General features: G+C 53.6%; 1 protein-coding gene across 4 annotated transcripts in view; it reads left to right on the plus strand.

Annotated features, from left to right (window-relative positions):
* The first annotated feature begins 3,958 nt into the window (after positions 1–3,958).
* LOC130347579 (zinc finger protein OZF-like) overlaps positions 3,959–12,344 on the plus strand; it is a 56,776-nt gene continuing 48,390 nt past the window's right edge. For 2 of the 4 annotated variants that reach the window (XM_056554664.1, XM_056554662.1), the window contains exons 1-2: positions 4,523–4,955; positions 11,668–11,847. In XM_056554664.1, coding sequence (XP_056410639.1) covers positions 4,866–4,955; positions 11,668–11,847 — 270 coding nt within the window. In that variant the 5' untranslated portion in view covers positions 4,523–4,865. Of the gene's footprint in view, positions 3,975–4,522; positions 4,956–11,405; positions 11,529–11,667; positions 11,848–12,344 lie in introns of those variants that run through there. The other 2 variants (XM_056554663.1, XM_056554665.1) reach the window with 2 other exon arrangements.

The raw sequence follows: 12,344 nt of genomic DNA on the forward strand, positions 1-12,344 counted from the left end.
ACCACAGGGGGCAGTATTGTAGAGATCACAGTTACTAGAGGAGACGACAGGGGGCAGCATTGTAGAGATCACAGTTACTAGAGGAAACCACAGGGGGCAGTATTGTAGAGATCACAGTTACTAGAGGAGACCACTGGGGGCAGTATTGTAAAGATCAGTTACTAGAGAAGACCACAGGGGGCAGTATTGTAGAGGTCACAGTTACTAGAGGAGACCACAGGGGGCAGTATTGTAGAGGTCACAGTTACTAGAGGAGACCACAGGGGGCAGTATTGTAGAGGTCACAGTTACTAGAGGAGACCACAGGGGGCAGTATTGTAGAGATCACAGTTACTAGAGGAGACCACAGGGGGCAGTATTGTAGAGATCACAGTTACTAGAGGAGACCACAGGGGGCAGTATTGTAGAGATCACAGTTACTAGAGGAGACCACAGGGGACAGTATTGTAGAGATCACAGTTACTAGAGGAGATCACAGGGGGCAGTATTGTAGAGATCACAGTTACTAGAGGAGACCACAGGGGGCAGTATTGTAGAGATCACAGTTACTAGAGGAGACCACAGGGGGCAGTATTGTAGAGATCACAGTTACTAGAGGAGATCACAGGGGGCAGTATTGTAGAGATCACAGTTACTAGAGGAGACCACAGGGGGAAGTATTGTAGAGATCACAGTTACTAGAGGAGACCACAGGGGGCAGTATTGTAGAGGTCACAGTTACTAGAGGAGACCACAGGGGGCAGTATTGTAGAGATCACAGTTACTAGAGGAGACCACAGGGGGCAGTATTGGAGAGATCACAGTTACTAGAGGAGACCACAGGGGGCAGTATTGTAGACATCACAGTTATTAGTAGAGACCACAGAGGGCAGTATTGTAGAGATCACAGTTACTAGAGGAGACCACAGGGGGCAGTATTGTAGAGATCACAGTTACTAGAGGAGACCACAGGGGGCAGTATTGTAGAGGTCACAGTTACTAGAGGAGACCACTGGGGGCAGTATTGTAGAGATCACAGTTACTAGAGGAGACCACAGGGGGCAGTATTGTAGAGGTCACAGTTACTAGAGGAGACCACAGGGGGCAGTATTGTAGAGATCACAGTTACTAGAGGAGACCACAGGGGGCAGTATTGTAGAGATCACAGTTACTAGAGGAGACCACAGGGGGCAGTATTGTAGAGATCACAGTTACTAGAGGAGACCACAGGGGGCAGTATTGTAGAGGTCACAGTTACTAGAGGAGACCACAGGGGGCAGTATTGTAGAGATCACAGTTACTAGAGGAGACCATAAGGGGGCAGTATTGTAGAGGTCACAGTTACTAGAGGAGACCACAGGGGGCAGTATTGTAGAGGTCACAGTTACTAGAGGAGACCACAGGGGGCAGTATTGTAGAGATCACAGTTCCTAGAGGAGACCACAGGGGGCAGTATTGTAGAGGTCACAGTTACTAGAGGAGACCACAGGGGGCAGTATTGTAGAGGTCACAGTTACTAGAGGAGACCACAGGGGGCAGTATTGTAGAGATCACAGTTCCTAGAGGAGACCACAGGGGGCAGTATTGTAGAGGTCACAGTTACTAGAGGAGACCACAGGGGGCAGTATTGTAGAGGTCACAGTTACTAGAGGAGACCACAGGGGGCAGTATTGTAGAGGTCACAGTTACTAGTGGAGACCACAGGGGGCAGTATTGTAGAGATCACAGTTACTAGAGGAGACCACAGGGGGCAGTATTGTAGAGATCACAGTTACTAGAGGAGACCACAGGGGGCAGTATTGTAGAGGTCACAGTTACTAGAGGAGACCACAGGGGGCAGTATTGTAGAGGTCACAGTTACTAGTGGAGACCACAGGGGGCAGTATTGTAGAGATCACAGTTACTAGAGGAGACCACAGGGGGCACTATTGTAGAGATCACAGTTACTAGAGGAGACCACAGGGGGCAGTATTGTAGAGATCACAGTTACTAGTGGAGACCACAGGGGGCAGTATTGTAGAGATCACAGTTACTAGAGGAGACCACAGGGGGCAGTATTGTAGAGATCACAGTTACTAGAGGAGACCACAGGGGGCAGTATTATAGAGGTCACAGTTACTAGTGGAGACCACAGGGGGCAGTATTGTAGAGATCACAGTTACTAGTGGAGACCACAGGGGGCAGTATTGTAGAGGTCACAGTTACTAGAGGAGACCACAGGGGGCAGTATTGTAGAGGTCACAGTTACTAGAGGAGACCACAGGGGGCAGTATTGTAGAGATCACAGTTCCTAGAGGAGACCACAGGGGGCAGTATTGTAGAGGTCACAGTTACTAGAGGAGACCACAGGGGGCAGTATTGTAGAGGTCACAGTTACTAGAGGAGACCACAGGGGGCAGTATTGTAGAGATCACAGTTACTAGAGGAGACCACAGGGGGCAGTATTGTAGAGATCACAGTTACTAGAGGAGACCATAGGGGGCAGTATTGTAGAGATTACAGTTACTAGAGGAGACCATAGGGGGCAGTATTGTAGAGATTACAGTTACTAGAGGAGACCATAGGGGGCAGTATTGTAGAGATCACAGTTACTAGAGGAGACCACAGGGGGCAGTATTGTAGAGATCACAGTTACTAGTGGAGACCACAGGGGGCAGTATTATAGAGGTCACAGTTACTAGTGGAGACCACAGGGGGCAGTATTGTAGAGATCACAGTTACTAGTGGAGACCACAGGGGGCAGTATTGTAGAGATCACAGTTACTAGAGGAGACCACAGGGGGCAGTATTGTAGAGATCACAGTTACTAGTGGAGACCACAGGGGGCAGTATTGTAGAGGTCACAGTTACTAGAGGAGACCACAGGGGGCAGTATTGTAGAGATCACAGTTACTAGAGGAGACCACAGGGGGCAGTATTGTAGAGATCACAGTTACTAGAGGAGACCACAGGGGGCAGTATTGTAGAGATCACAGTTACTAGAGGAGACCACAGGGGGCAGTATTGTAGAGATCACAGTTACTAGAGGAGACCACAGGGGGCAGTATTGTAGAGGTCACAGTTACTAGAGGAGACCACAGGGGGCAGTATTATAGAGATCACAGTTACTAGAGGAGACCACAGGGGGCAGTATTATAGAGATCACAGTTACTAGAGGAGACTACAGTGGGCAGTATTGTAGAGATCACAGTTACTAGAGGAGACCACAGGGGGCAGTATTGTAGAGGTCACAGTTACTAGAGGAGACCACAGGGGGCAGTATTGTAGAGATCACAGTTACTAGAGGAGACCACAGGGGGCAGTATTGTTGAGGTCACAGTTACTAGAGGAGACCACAGGGGGCAGTATTGTAGAGATCACAGTTACTAGAGGAGACCACAGGGGGCAGTATTGTAGAGGTCACAGTTACTAGAGGAGACCACAGGGGGCAGTATTGTAGAGATCACAGTTACTAGAGGAGACCACAGGGGGCAGTATTGTAGAGATCACAGTTACTAGAGGAGATCACAGGGGGCAGTATTGTAGAAGTCACAGTTACTAGAGGAGACCACAGGGGGCAGTATTGTAGAGATCACAGTTACTAGAGGAGACCACAGGGGGCAGTATTGTAGAGGTCACAGTTACTAGAGGAGACCACAGGGGGCAGTATTGTAGAGGTCACAGTTACTAGAGGAGACCATAGGGGGCAGTATTGTAGAGATCACAGTTACTAGAGGAGACCACAGGGGGCAGTATTATAGAGGTCACAGTTACTAGAGGAGACCATAGGGGGCAGTATTGTAGAGGTCACTATTGTTATATGTTGTAGATGATGATTATTTCTCTAGATATAAATATTTAGACAAAGAAAAGAATCCAGCACCTCCCCCTACTGAGCTCCGCCCTCATACAGGTCACATGATCATGACATCACACAGGTCCTTCCTCCTCTCCTCACACCCTCACACAGGTCAAATGATGGTGACATCACACAGGTCCTTCCTCTCCTCACACAGGTCACATGATGATGACATCACACAGGTCCTTCCTCCTCTCCTCACACAGGTCACATGATGGTGACATCACACAGGTCCTTAATCCTCTCCTCACACAGGTCACATGATGGTGACATCACACAGGTCCTTCATCCTCTCCTCATACAGGTCACATGATGGTGACGTCACACAGGTCCTTCCTCCTCTCCTCACACAGGTCACATGATGGTGACATCACACAGGTCCTTCCTCCTCTCCTCACACAGGTCACATGATGGTGACATCACACAGGTCCTTCCTCCTCTCCCACAGGTCACATGATGGTGACGTCACACAGGTCCTTCCTCCTCTCACACAGGTCACATGATGGTGACGTCACACAGGTCCTTCCTCCTCTCCTCACACAGGTCACATGATGGTGACATCACACAGGTCCTTCCTCCTCTCCTCACACAGGTCACATGATGGTGACATCACACAGGTCCTTCCTCCTCTCCTCACACAGGTCACATGATGGTGACATCACACAGGTCCTTCATCCTCTCCTCACACAGGTCACATGATGGTGACGTCACACAGGTCCTTCCTCCTCTCCTCACACAGGTCACATGATGGTGACATCACACAGGTCCTGTGCTCCTCCTGATGCCTGCAGGTCCTGTGTGTGTTGGAGATTCCTTATTCTCTGGACCTTGTATACAGAGGAGATAGAGATATATATATGTGACAGTCACTGCTGAGCTGCGTTACATTGTGTTGGTGCAGTGTTAGCTCCGCCCCATATGACTGTATTACACATGTATGTCGGTGACTGCGGCTGTAGCGGTGTTGGCGGTTGTATTGTCCTCCATGGGATATAACCAGTGTTATCCGCCATTACTAATACACCCCAGTTGTCTCCTCTTCCCCTGAATGACCCCAAGGATGGAGAAGGACAGGAATGAGATGACTAAGAGAATATTACACTTCACCTTGGAGATCCTCCACCTGCTGACCGGAGAGGTGAGGTGACCCATCTACATTTCTATCATCTTTATTGTAGGGAAGGGGAATCCATAATAGGAAGAATCCAGTGTCCTGTATAACAGCTCCCAGACCTTCCAGGTGAAGGAAAGAACCAGAAAACGGGAAGATCAGTCCCAATATGATCAGTCAGGGATCATGGGAACCAATGGGCCAATAGGAATGTTATAGGAGCAATGAGAATGGTAAGTAGGCAGGTTATACCGAGGAGGAGAGGAGCAGGAGGATCAGATGGAGGAGGAGAGGAGCAGGAGGAGGAGGATCAGATGGAGAGGAGCAGGAGGATCAGATGGAGAGGAGCAGGAGGATCAGATGGAGAGGAGAGGAGGATCAGATGGAGAGGAGGAGGAGGATCAGATGGAGAGGAGCAGGAGGATCAGATGGAGAGGAGCAGGAGGATCAGACGGAGGAGGAGAGGAGCAGGAGGATCAGATGGAGAGGAGCAGGAGGATCAGATGGAGGAGGAGCAGAAGGATCAGATGGAGAGGAGCAGGAGGATCAGATGGAGAGGAGAGGAGGATCAGATGGAGAGGAGAGGAGGATCAGATGGAGAGGAGGAGGAGGATCAGATGGAGAGGAGCAGGAGGATCAGATGGAGGAGGAGCGGGAGGATCAGATGGAGAGGAGCAGGAGGATCAGATGGAGAGGAGCAGGAGGATCAGATGGAGAGGAGCAGGAGGATCAGACGGAGGAGGAGAGGAGCAGGAGGATCAGATGGAGAGGAGCAGGAGGATCAGATGGAGAGGAGCAGGAGGATCAGACGGAGGAGGAGAGGAGCAGGAGGATCAGATGGAGAGGAGCAGGAGGATCAGATGGAGAGGAGCAGGAGGATCAGATGGAGGAGGAGAGGAGCAGGAGGATCAGATGGAGAGGAGCAGGAGGATCAGATGGAGAGGAGCAGGAGGATCAGATGGAGAGGAGCAGGAGGATCAGACGGAGGAGGAGAGGAGCAGGAGGATCAGATGGAGAGGAGCAGGAGGATCAGATGGAGAGGAGCAGGAGGATCAGATGGAGGAGGAGAGGAGCAGGAGGATCAGATGGAGAGGAGCAGGAGGATCAGATGGAGGAGGAGAGGAGCAGGAGGATCAGACAGAGAGGAGCAGGAGGATCAGATGGAGGAGGAGCAGGAGGAGGAGGATCAGATGGAGAGGAGCAGGAGGATCAGATGGAGAGGAGCAGGAGGAGGAGGATCAGATGGAGAGGAGCAGGAGGATCAGATGGAGAGGAGCAGGAGGATCAGATGGAGGAGGAGAGGAGCAGGAGGATCAGATGGAGGAGGAGAGGAGCAGGAGGATCAGATGGAGGAGGAGAGGAGCAGGAGGATCAGATGGAGGAGGAGAGGAGCAGGAGGATCAGATGGAGGAGGAGAGGAGCAGGAGGATCAGATGGAGGAGGAGGGGAGCAGGAGGATCAGATGGAGGAGGAGAGGAGCAGGAGGATCAGATGGAGGAGGAGAGGAGAGGAGCAGGAGGATCAGATGGAGGAGTAGAGAAGCAAAAGGATCAGATGGAGGAGGAGAGGAGCAGGAAGATCAGATGGAGGAGGAGCAGGAGGATCAGACGGAGGAGGAGCAGGAGGATCAGATGGAGGAGGAGAGGAGCAGGAGGATCAGATGGAGGAGGAGAGGAGCAGGAGGATCAGATGGAGAGGAGGAGGAGAGGAGCAGGAGGATCAGACGGAGGAGGAGCAGGAGGATCAGACGGAGGAGGAGCAGGAGGATCAGATGGAGGAGGAGAGGAGCAGGAGGATCAGATGGAGGAGGAGAGGAGCAGGAGGATCAGATGGAGGAGGAGAGGAGCAGGAGGATCAGATGGAGGAGGAGCAGGAGGATCAGATGGAGGAGAGGAGCAGGAGGATCAGATGAAGAAGGAGAGGAGCAGGAGGATGAGATGGAGGAGGAGAGGAGCAGGAGGATCAGATGGAGGAGGAGCAGTAGGATCAGATGGAGGAGGAGAGGAGCAGGAGGATCAGATGGAGGAGGAGAGGAGCAGGAGGATGAGATGGAGGAGTAGAGGAGCAGGAGGATCAGATGGAGGAGGAGGGGAGCAGGAGGATCAGATGGAGGAGGAGAGGAGCAGGAGGATCAGATGGAGGAGTAGAGAAGCAAAAGGATCAGATGGAGGAGGAGAGGAGCAGGAGGATCAGATGGAGGAGGAGAGGAGCAGGAGGATCAGATGGAGGAGGAGGAGCAGGAGGATCAGATGGAGGAGGAGGAGCAGGAGGATCAGATGGAGGAGGAGAGGAGCAGGAGGATCAGATGGAGGAGGAGAGGAGCAGGAGGATCAGATGGAGGAGGAGGAGGAGAGGAGCAGGAGGTTCAGATGGAGGAGGAGAGGAGCAGAAGGATCAGATGGAGGAGGAGAGGAGCAGGAGGATCAGATGGAGGAGGAGAGGAGCAGGAGGATCAGATGGAGGAGGAGGAGGAGAGGAGCAGGAGGATCAGATGGAGGAGGAGAGGAGCAGGAGGAACAGATGGAGGAGGAGGAGGAGAGGAGCAGAAGGATCAGATGGAGGAGGAGAGGAGCAGGAGGATCAGATGGAGGAGGAGAGGAGCAGGAGGATCAGATGGAGGAGGAGAGGAGCAGGAGGATCAGATGGAGGAGGAGAGGAGCAGGAGGATCAGATGGAGGAGGAGAGGAGCAGGAGGATCAGATGACGGAGGAGAGGAGCAGGAGGATCAGATGGAGGAGGAGAGAAGAGGAAGGATCAGATGGAGGAGGAGAGGAGCAAGAGGATCAGATGGAGGAGGAGAGGAGCAGGAGGATCAGACGGAGGAGGAGCAGAGGGATCAGATGGAGGAGGAGAGGAGCAGGAGGATGAGATGGAGGAGAAGAGGAGCAGGAGGATCAGATGGAGGAGGAGAGGAGCAGGAGGATCAGATGGAGGAGGAGAGGAGCAGGAGGATCAGATGGAGGAGGAGAGGAGCAGGAGGATCAGATGGAGGAGGAGAGGAGCAGGAGGATGAGATGGAGAGGAGCAGGAGGATCAGATGGAGGAGGAGAGGAGCAGAAGGATCAGATGGAGGAGGAGAGGAGCAGGAGGATCAGATGGAGGAGGAGAGGAGCAGGAGGAACAGATGGAGGAGGAGAGGAGCAGGAGGAACAGATGGAGGAGGAGAGGAGCAGGATGATCAGATGGAGGAGAAGAGGAGCAGGAGGATCAGATGGAGGAGGAGAGGAGCAGTAGGAACAGATGGAGGAGGAGAGGAGCAGGAGGATCAGATGGAGGAGGAGAGGAGCAGGAGGATCAGATGGAGGAGGAGAGGAGCAGGAGGATCAGATGGAGGAGGAGAGGAGCAGGAGGATCAGATGGAGGAGGAGAGGAGCAGGAGGATCAGATGGAGGAGGAGAGGAGCAGGAGGAACAGATGGAGGAGGAGAGGAGCAGGAGGATCAGATGGAGGAGGAGAGGAGCAGGAGGATCAGATGGAGGAGGAGAGGAGCAGTAGGAACAGATGGAGGAGGAGAGGAGCAGGAGGATCAGATGGAGGAGGAGAGGAGCAGGAGGATCAGATGGAGGAGGAGAGGAGCAGGAGGATGAGATGGAGGAGGAGAGGAGCAGAAGGATCAGATGGAGGAGGAGAGGAGCAGGAGGATCAGATGGAGGAGGAGAGGAGCAGGAGGAACAGATGGAGGAGGAGAGGAGCAGGAGGATCAGATGGAGGAGGAGGAGGAGAGGAGCAGGAGGATCAGATGGAGGAGGAGAGGAGCAGGAGGAACAGATGGAGGAGGAGAGGAGCAGAAGGATCAGATGGAGGAGGAGAGGAGCAGGAGGATCAGATGGAGGAGGAGAGGAGCAGGAGGATCAGATGGAGAGGAGGAGGTTCAGATGGAGAGGAGCAGGAGGATCAGACGGAGGAGGAGCAGGAGGATCAGACGAGGAGGAGCAGCAGGATCAGACGGAGGAGGAGCAGGAGGATCAGACGGAGGAGGAGCAGGAGGATCAGACGGAGGAGGAGCAGGAGGGTCAGATGGAGGAGGAGCAGGAGAATCAGATGGAGGAGGAGGAGCAGGAGGATCAGATGGAGGAGGAGGAGCAGGAGGAGCAGATGGAGGAGAAGAGGAGCAGGAGGATCAGATGGAGGAGGAGAGGAGCAGGAGGAACAGATGGAGAGGAGCAGGAGGAACAGATGGAGAGGAGCAGGAGGATCAGATGGAGAGGAGCAGGAGGATCAGATGGAGGAGGAGAGGAGCAGGAGGATCAGATGGAGGAGGAGCAGGAGGATCAGATTGAGGAGGAGCAGGAGGATCAGATGGAGGAGGAGAGGAGCAGGAGGAACAGATGGAGGAGGAGAGGAGCAGGAGGATCAGATGAAGGAGGAGGATCAGATGGAGGAGGCCAGGAGCAGGTGGATCAGATGGAGGAGGAGAGGAGCAGGAGGATCAGATGGAGGAGGAGAGGAGCAGGAGGATCAGATGGAGGAGGAGAGGAGCAGGTGGATCAGATGGAGGAGGAGAGGAGCAGGAGGATCAGATGGAGGAGGAGAGGAGCAGTAGGATCAGATGGAGGAGGAGAGGAGCAGGAGGATCAGATGGAGGAGGAGGAAAGGAGCAGGAGGATCAGATGGAGGAGGAGAGGAGAAGGAGGAGGAGAGGAGCAGGAGGATCAGATGGAGGAGGAGGAGCAGGAGGAGAGGAGAAGGAGGAGGAGGAGCAGGAGGATCAGATGGAGGAGGAGGAGAGGAGCAGGAGGATCAGATGGAGGAGGAGGAGAGGAGCAGGAGGATCAGATGGAGGAGGAGAGGAGCAGGAGGATCAGATGGAGGAGGAGAGGAGCAGGAGGATCAGATGGAGGAGTGTGGTCTGGAGGATCAGATGGAGGAGGAGAGGAGCAGGAGGATCAGATGGAGGAGGAGAGGAGCAGGAGGATCAGATGGAGGAGGAGGAGGAGAGGAGCAGGAGGATCAGATGGAGGAGGAGCAGGAGGATCAGATGGAGGAGGAGGAGAGAAGCAGGAGGATCAGATGGAGGAGGAGGAGGAGAGGAGCAGGAGGATCAGATGGAGGAGGAGCAGGAGGATCAGATTGAGGAGGAGAGGAGCAGGAGGATCAGATGGAGGAGGAGAGGAGCAGGAGGATCAGATGGAGGAGGAGGAGAGGAGCAGGAGGATCAGATGGAGGAGGAGAGGAGAAGGAGGAGGAGAGGAGCAGGAGGATCAGATGGAGGAGGAGCAGGAGGAGAGGAGAAGGAGGAGGAGGAGCAGGAGGATCAGATGGAGGAGGAGGAGAGGAGCAGGAGGATCAGATGGAGGAGGAGGAGAGGAGCAGGAGGATCAGATGGAGGAGGAGGAGAGGAGCAGGAGGATCAGATGGAGGAGGAGAGGAGCAGGAGGATCAGATGGAGGAGGAGAGGAGCAGGAGGATCAGATGGAGGAGTGTGGTCTGGAGGATCAGATGGAGGAGGAGAGGAGCAGGAGGATCAGATGGAGGAGGAGAGGAGCAGGAGGATCGGATGGAGGAGTGTGGTCTGGAGGATCAGATGGAGGAGGAGAGGAGCAGGAGGATCAGATGGAGGAGGAGATGAGAAGGAGGATCAGATGGAGGAGGAGGAGAGGAGCAGGAGGATCAGATGGAGGAGGAGAGGAGCAGGAGGATCAGATGGAGGAGGAGAGGGGCAGGAGGATCAGATGGAGGAGGAGAGGAGCAGGAGGATCAGATGGAGGAGGAGAGGAGCAGGAGGATCAGATGGAGGAGGAGGAGAGGAGCAGGAGGATCAGATGGAGGAGGAGGAGGAGAGGAGCAGGAGGATCAGATGGAGGAGGAGCAGGAGGATCAGATGGAGGAGGAGGAGAGAAGCAGGAGGATCAGATGGAGGAGGAGGAGGAGAGGAGCAGGAGGATCAGATGGAGGAGGAGCAGGAGGATCAGATTGAGGAGGAGAGGAGCAGGAGGATCAGATGGAGGAGGAGAGGAGGAGGAGGAGGAGAGGAGCAGGAGGATCAGATGGAGGAGGAGGAGAGGAGCTGGAGGATCAGATGGAGGAGGAGAGGAGCTGGAGGATCAGATGGAGGAGGAGAGGAGCAGGAGGATCAGATGGAGGAGGAGAGGAGCAGGAGGATCAGATGGAGGAGGAGGAGAGGAGCAGGAGGATCAGATGGAGGAGGAGAGGAGCAGGAGGATCAGATGGAGGAGGAGAGGAGCAGGAGGATCAGATGGAGGAGGAGAGGAGCAGGAGGATCAGATGGAGGAGGAGAGGAGCAGGAGGATCAGATGGAGGAGGAGTGGAGCAGGAGGATCAGATGGAGGAGGAGAGGAGCAGGAGGAGCAGATGGAGAGGAGCAGGAGGATCAGATGGAGGAGGAGAGGAGCAGGAGGAACAGATGGAGGAGGAGAGGAGCAGGAGGATCAGATGGAGGAGGAGAGGAGCAGGAGGATCAGATGGAGGAGGAGAGGAGCAGGAGGATCAGATGGAGGAGGAGCAGGAGGATCAGACGGAGGAGTGTGGTCTGGAGGACATTTCCATTAGATGACATCTATATGACACTATAACATGGAGGCATCTACTACATCTAGAGGAGAGAAGGTTTCTACCCCAACATAGAAGGGATTCTTTCCTGTAAGAGCAGTGAGATTATGGAGAAGTGTAATAGTCCCGAGGGGCCGGGATGTCTTCCCTGAGTCTTGTTATATTACAAGTTATTGGAGGAGGTTTCTGGTTGTTGCTCCAGGGATTTAGTGTCTCTCTCCATACACAGGAATATACCATAGTGAAGAAGACATCGGGGGAGTGTGTGGCCCCCAGCAGCCATCTCCATGAGTCAGGAGGACAGAGCAGGGCCCGGGGCCCCATCACGGAGCCTCCACCTCACTCACTGCTACATGAGGAGAAGATCCTAGAACTCATACACAGGATCACTGAGCTGCTTACTAGAGAGGTGACCCTGCTGGACATTATACAGTAATGGAGGGGTCTGGTGATGATTAGAGAGGTGACCCTGCTGGACATTATACAGTAATGGAGGGGTCTGGTGATGATTAGAGAGGTGACCCTGCTGGAAATTATGCTGTAATGGAGGGGTCTGGTGATGAGAGGTGACCCTGCTGGACATTATACAGTAATGGAGGGGTCTGGTGATGACTGGAGAGGTGACACTGCTGGGACATTATACAGTAATGGAGGGGTCTGGTGATGAGAGGTGACACTGCTGGACATTATACAGTAATGGAGGGGTCTGGTGATGAGAGGTGACACTGCTGGACATTATACAGTAATGGAGGGGTCTGGTGATGAGAGGTGACACTGCTGGACATTATACAGTAATGGAGGGTCTGGTGATGACTGGAGAGTTGACCCTGCTGGGACATTATACAGTAATGAAGGGGTCTGGTGATAACTGGAGAGGTGACACTGCTGGGACATTATACAGTAATG

The sequence above is a fragment of the Hyla sarda genome, unplaced genomic scaffold (assembly GCF_029499605.1).
Source record: "Hyla sarda isolate aHylSar1 unplaced genomic scaffold, aHylSar1.hap1 scaffold_843, whole genome shotgun sequence".
In the NCBI taxonomy this organism is placed as follows: domain Eukaryota; kingdom Metazoa; phylum Chordata; class Amphibia; order Anura; family Hylidae; genus Hyla; species Hyla sarda.